Here is a 7500-nt window from a genome sequence, read left to right as displayed (position 1 = left end):
GTTGTAATAGATAACAAGTTATGAGTTTAGGACTGGAAATCAACGCATGGCCTCTAATGTGTATCATTATGTATCCTCACAACACGCAAACATATCACACCGTCGAGAATGCCATCTGGCTCTTTCGTTTTTAACGAACAAGACTCTACCTTTTTCTAAACTATATATTTTTTTCCATCAACAGTTGGTCACTGCGACACCAAAAATATATTCATGAACCCCGGATACTCCCGAAACGTGTGGTCGTATGGGTACACCTATCTTCAGCAGCCGTACTTAGCTGACTGCTATATGAAACATGTCTATAATACTAAGGTGTATACGGTTAGTACTTCGAGAACAATTTTGTTATGTACCCTTTGCACTCACTAACACACACACACACACACACACACAAACACACACACACACACACAAATGTGTGTGTGTGTGTGTGTGTGTGTGTGTGTGTGTGTGTGTGTGTGTGTGTGTGTGTGTGTGTGTGTGTGTGTGTGTGAGTGTGTGTGTGTGTGTGTGTGTATGTGTGTGTGTGTGTGTGTGTGTGTGTGTGTGTGTGTGTGTGTGTGTGTGTGTGTGTGTGTGTGTGTGTGTGTGTGTGTGTGTGTAATATATATACACACAGACACACAAACATATATATATATATATATATATATATATATATATATATATATATATATACATTACATATATATATATATATATATATATATATATATAAATATATATATAAATATATATAAATATATATTATATATATATATATATAATATTATATCCTATATATATATATATATTATATATATATATATATATATATATATATATATATATATAATATATATATATATATATATATATATATATATATATTATGTATAATAATATTATATATATATATAATATTATATATATATAATAATCATAATTTTATATATATTATATATATATATTAAGTGTGATGATGTATGTAAGTATGTGTGTGTGTGTGTGTATGTGTGTGTGTGTGTGTGTGTGTGTGTGTGTGTGTGTGTGTGTGTGTGTGTGTGTGTGTGTGTGTGTGTGTGTGTGTGTGTGTGTGCCTGCGTGTGTCCGTGCGTGCGTGTGTGTGTGTGTGTGTGTGTGTGATAATTTTCCTTTCTCCAACCCCCCCTCCCGCACCGCCGCCGCAGGACCCCTTCTGCAAGTTCGGCTTCCAAGTGACGGGCGTGTTCGAGAGTCACCCGCTGCCCTACACAACCTGCTTCGACACAGACTACCTGCTTTTCAATGACACCGACGGCAACGTTGCCACGTAAGTAGACGCAGATGTCTGCTTTTTTTTCAATTCTGCAATCTTTTCGATCAATTTTAGTTGTGTTTGATGTTGATGCTGGTTATTCAGAAACAGTTGAGAGATATATATGACGCGAGAAAATTATTACAAGGACACTCACAAAAATGTAAGCAGAACGAATTTCTTGACTTCATAAGTGTCACGAAGCGAATATTTTTACAGGAAATTATGTTTTTGACTATTTTATTCACACACACATAAATACACTCATATATATATATATATATATATATATATATATATATATATACATATATATATACATATACATATATGTATGTATGTATGTATGTATGTACTCTATACATACATATATATATATATATATATATATATATATATATATATATATATATATATATATGCGTATCTGTATGTATATAATATATATATTATATATATTATATATATGTGTGTGTACACTCGCGTGTGCGTATGTATGAATATTTACGAGCAATATTCTACCACTATCTTATTTTTAAGGTATTGTGGGTACTACAGCGAAATCAGCTGGACTACCCCGCACGATGAATTCGAGCTGATATTTTCCGTAAGAAACCACGCCTTTACTTGTTGGTGGGACATAACGTAGAACTTTTTTGCTAAAGTTTCCTCTTCCCGTACAATTTTATAAGATACTGAATTGAATGAAATTAGTAAAGAATTACCTAATTATCACGTCCTCACAACACACAAAATAACAACAACTAACGACGCTAACAACGAAACGAGACCAACAACCCATTTCATAACCCCCCCCCCCCATTATCCCATTCCCTCCGTTTATCACCCCATTTCGCCTCCCCATTTACGTAGACGAAGGCAGACAGTCCACGAGGCAAGGGATGGAAGATTACGATCAAGAGTATCAAGATATGTGGAGGCGCCCTTTACGTCGCCGACGGGCCGACCGGGGCACTGGAAACCCCGATCTCGTCAGGCTTGTACCCGAACAACTTCGCCTGCACTTGGTACTTCCAGGTGAGTGCGAGGCGGGTGTCCCGCTGCTGTTTTCGGGCCCGGGTTTATTCATCTGTTCATGTTTGTGTTGATTTATTCACGTATTTACTTAGGTATTTATTCAATTATTTGGTTACTTTGCCATTGTCGCATAAATAAATAAATAAATAAATATATATTATATATATATATATATATATATATATATATATATATATATATATATATATATATATTATATATATATAATGTATATATATATATATGTATATATATGATGTATGTATGTATATATTCCTGTTCACATGCTTATTCTTAAGCTTTTCCTTATTCTCATTATCAATATCACCATTATTGTTATCATTATTATCATTATCATTATCATTATTATTATTATTATTATTATTATTATTATTATTATTATTATTATTATTATTATCATTATTATTATCATCATCATCATCATCATCGTCATTATTATCATTGTCATTATTATCATTATCATCATTATCATTATGATGATGATGATGATGATGATCATCATCATCGTCATTATCATTAACATTAAAATTATCATCATTATTTTTATTATTGCCATCATGAGTAGCATTATTATTATTATCACTAATAATAGTGATAATGATGATGATGATAATAATAATAATAATAATAATAATAATAATAATAATAATAATAATAATAATGAGAATAATAATAATAACAACAATAATGATAATGAGAATAGTGATGATAATAATCACAATTATAATGATGATAATGATAATGAAAAAATCATGATCAAAATAAAAACAATAATCATTAGCATCATTATTGTTATCATTATTATATTTTTCATTATCTCTGTCATCATCAGCATCATCAGTATCATTATTATCGTTATAATTATTGTTTTTATTTCATTATCGTCGTCATTACTATATTTCTATTATTATCATTATCATTATGATAATAATGATAATGACAATAATGATTATTATCATTATCATGATAATAAAAAAATTTAGTGATAAATGATAATATAAATGATAAATAATAATGATGATCATAATAATATTAATAATCATAATGCAATAATAATATTAATAATGATAATGATAAGGATAGCAATAATAATAACAATAAAAACAATAATAATGATTATTACAATAATAATAATAATAATAATAATAATAATAATAATAATAATAATAATAATAATAATAATAATAATAATAATAATAATAATAATAATAATAATAACAATAATAATAATAATAATAATAATATAAATAGTAATTATAATGAATATGATGTTATTATGTTTATTTTCATAATAATAATTATTATTATCATTGTCATCATTATCATAATTATTATTATAATTATCATCATCATCATCATCATGATCGTCATTATCATCAATTATTACTGAATTATTATTATTATTATTATTATTATTATTAGTAGTAGTAGTAGTAGTAGTATGTACTGAATTATTATTATATATATTTATTATTATTATTATGATTATTATTTTTGACTATGATTATTACTATCATTAGCATTATTGTTAAGATTGTTGCTATCAGCATTATCATTATCATTATGATCCCTGAGTCGGGGTAACCACGCAACACCTTTTTCCGTTAAGCGAAAGCAATAGCCCAAACTTTTAAAAGATGAAAAAGAAAAGAAAAGAAAAAAAGGAAAAATAAAATAAAATCAACAGTACCTTTTTGTTCCTGTTCCCTCCATCCTCCTCAGACGACGGAGCGAACCTCCGTGAGGATCGGCTGCGACACCTTCTCTCTGACCGACCCGATCACCTACCCGAACGGCACCACGTACTGCCTGGACTTCATCTCCTTCACGAGCGAGAGCCTCTACTCCACGGAGATGACCCGCTACTGCGCGGACGCCCTGCACGACCACAACCACGTCGTCTACAGCTCCACCTCGTCTCTGCTCGTGCAGTTCCGTTCGGACGACACTGACCAGGACACCGGCTTCGTCTGCAATTACGAGTTGATCCAGCATGCTAATTAGGGATTCGAAACGGGGAACCATTATGATACTTTCGAGCTTTCCAATTTGCGAATTTTTCTCCTTTCTTTATTTGTTTTTATTTTTTTTTATATTTGTTTATTTTTTGCTTTGTTTTTGATAGTGAAGGAGCATGGTGTTCAGATACAGTTTGCAAAGGCGATGCATTAAATCCAGGGCACTTGTCATCTGGCCACGCGTTCGGACAAGTCGGAAGAGCTACAATATTTGTGATTATTTTACATTAAATGAAGGTATGATTGCCCTTTCTGAATATTCATAGTCACCTGTTGTTTATGCTTGTCAGAAAAAAATGGCGGGTAAATTTATCAAAGACAGGATATACAATATTCAATTGATTAACTCTCTTGCATATTCTTCCTCCCTCTCTCTTTCCTTCTATTGCCCGATCTACTCATCTATTTTATCTCACTTTCCCTTCTATTCCTTTTATGCTCCTTTGCCTTATTATTCCTAATAACAAATAATTAATCAGAGCATCAAGGAAATTTAATACCTTGTAGTGTATCAAGGTCAAATAAATTTTAAAGGCTGGTTGTGATGCATATTCTTCACCTTCGTCTTCAATTTTAAATGTTACACACACATAAAAAGAGATAAGGGGAGAAAACAAGAGAGAGAGAGAGAGAGAGAGAGAGAGAGAGAGAGAGAGAGAGAGAGAGAGAGAGAGAGAGAGAGAGAGAGAGTGAGAGTGTGACTGATGCACGTCCCCCCTCCCCTCCGCAACACGCTCCTCTCTCTCCCTCTCTTCTCCCTCCATGCTGTGAAGTTTAATTATCCACTTAATTATCCATCACTCATTGCTCATAAGCTCTCAACGAAGCTACCCTTAGTGGGACACTAACCCTCGCGAAGATAAGTGATCTTAGGTAAGCGCAACAGGAACAAACATTTCACTCAAACAGCGCGACTGTTGTTTACTTTTCCGCCATTTTCATTGCATCTCGTGAACGAACTGGAATTGTAAGTATTTTTTCCTTTGCCTTGCCTCTGTTTTATTGTTATTATTATCATCATTACTATTTTACTTTATTTTTTATCTTTTAAGGGGGAGGTAGAGATTTGTAACTGATGTACTGTACATTAATCTATAAGTGTATTTTAACAAGCACGAAGGCGTTGAAAAACGAACATAAGTCATATGAGACATTTCTTCCTCTACAATGTTTTTAATGTTTCTCTTCTTTAATAGATAAAATATGAATGACGAGGATGTAGTTTTCCGAGTCTAAAACGTTTTTAGTGAATCCGCGAACCCTGCATATTGCAAATTGAGGAATATATGTATTTCCATTTTTAAAAAGTACTGCCAGTTCTTGATCTCACAAATAAGAAGTTTTATGATGATTCGTTAACATTAATTAAAATATAACACCGTTGATCCAGTGGCAGTAACAAAATGGACAATAGCAAGGATAATAATAATAATAAAATTGATGTTAATGTTGATAATGATGGAAATAGTGATAATGATAACAGCAACAGTAAGGAAAATGATAATAATGACGATGAAAATATCAGTACTTCTGTTTCTGTTTCTGCTATTGCTATTGCTACTACTACTATTGCTGCTACTACTACTACTAATTCTACTACCGATACTGCTGTTTTTGCTGCTGCTACTACTATGACTACTACTACTACTACTGCTAGTACTACTACTACTACTACTGTTACTATAACTACTACTACTACTGCTACTACCAATGATAATGGTACACTCCTGCTATTACTATTACTATTGCCACTGTAAATAATATTGTAATTAATAGAAATAATAATAATTATAACGATGATAATGGTGAAGATGATTAAGAAAACAAAAAACAAGAACAACAAATATAATGATCCCGATGATAAAACAAAACAACAATGATGAAGATAAGGACACTGAAAAATATGATGATAATGATAGTGGCATAATGGCAGTAATGATAATAACGATAATGAAATAACAATTATAATAATTATAATAATGATGATGATGGTGATAGTGATGATAATGATGATGATGGTGATAATGATGATAATAACAACAATAATAATAATAATAACAATAATAATAATAATAATAATAATAATAATAATAATAACAATAATAACAATAACTCTAATGACAATAATGATAATGATAATAACCATGATAATAACATCAACAAAAACAGTAATAATAATAGTAATGATAATGATAATAATAATAATTGCAATAACGGTGATTATAGTAGTAATAACAATAATAATGCTAATAGTGATGCCAATGAATATAACAATAACAAAAACAATGCTAATAATACAAAAATAAACATATAATGTAATAATAATGACAATAACAATGATGATAATGAAAATAAGATTAAAATTATAAGGATGATAATGATAATAATAATAATCATAGAAATAATAATAATAATAATAATAATAATAATAATAATAATAATAATAATGATAAAGGTATCACGAGACAGATGACAATGATTATTAAAAGTAATAATAATGATAATGACAGTGATATCAGCAGTAAACATGATGATAATGACTATAAATATTTTATGTAATGATGGTTATAATGGTAATAATAATAATGATAAAAATAATAATAATAATAATAATAATAATAATAATAATAATAATAAGGATGATGATGATAATAATAATAATAAGGATGATGATGATGATGATAATGATAATAATAATAATAATAATAATAATAATAATAATAATAATAATAATGATGATGATGTTGATAATGATGAAGATGATATTGATGATGATGATGATGATGATGATGATGATGATGATGATGATGATGATGATGATGATGATGATGATGGTGACGATGATGATGATGATGATGATGATGATGATGATGATGATGATGATGATGATGATGATGATGATGATGGTGATGATGATAATAATAACACCAACAATAATAATAAATGATGATAATAATGTTCATAGTAATGGTGGTAATAGTAATAATAATAACAACCATAATAAGAATAATATTAATAACAATAATGATAAGATAGTAATAATGATGATGATGGTCATGATGATAGTAGTGATAATACCGATGATAATATAATTTTTTATAAGAATGAGAATAATGATAATAATGATAATGATAATAATGACAA

General features: G+C 29.6%; 1 protein-coding gene across 3 annotated transcripts in view; it reads left to right on the top strand.

Moving 5' to 3' along the window:
• The window catches only part of LOC119579577 (deleted in malignant brain tumors 1 protein-like), a 10225-nt gene extending 5829 nt beyond the window's left edge, over positions 1–4396 (top strand). For all 3 annotated transcript variants that reach the window (XM_037927495.1, XM_037927493.1, XM_037927494.1), the window contains exons 3-7: positions 185–324; positions 1173–1294; positions 1820–1886; positions 2153–2317; positions 4061–4396. In XM_037927495.1, coding sequence (XP_037783423.1) covers positions 185–324; positions 1173–1294; positions 1820–1886; positions 2153–2317; positions 4061–4342 — 776 coding nt within the window. In that variant the 3' untranslated portion in view covers positions 4343–4396. The remainder of the gene's footprint in view (positions 1–184; positions 325–1172; positions 1295–1819; positions 1887–2152; positions 2318–4060) is intronic.
• The last annotated feature ends 3104 nt before the right edge of the window (positions 4397–7500 follow it).

Source organism: Penaeus monodon, chromosome 12 (genome assembly GCF_015228065.2).
Source record: "Penaeus monodon isolate SGIC_2016 chromosome 12, NSTDA_Pmon_1, whole genome shotgun sequence".
Lineage (NCBI taxonomy): Eukaryota > Metazoa > Arthropoda > Malacostraca > Decapoda > Penaeidae > Penaeus > Penaeus monodon.
This window is presented reverse-complemented; position numbering and strand designations above follow the sequence as displayed.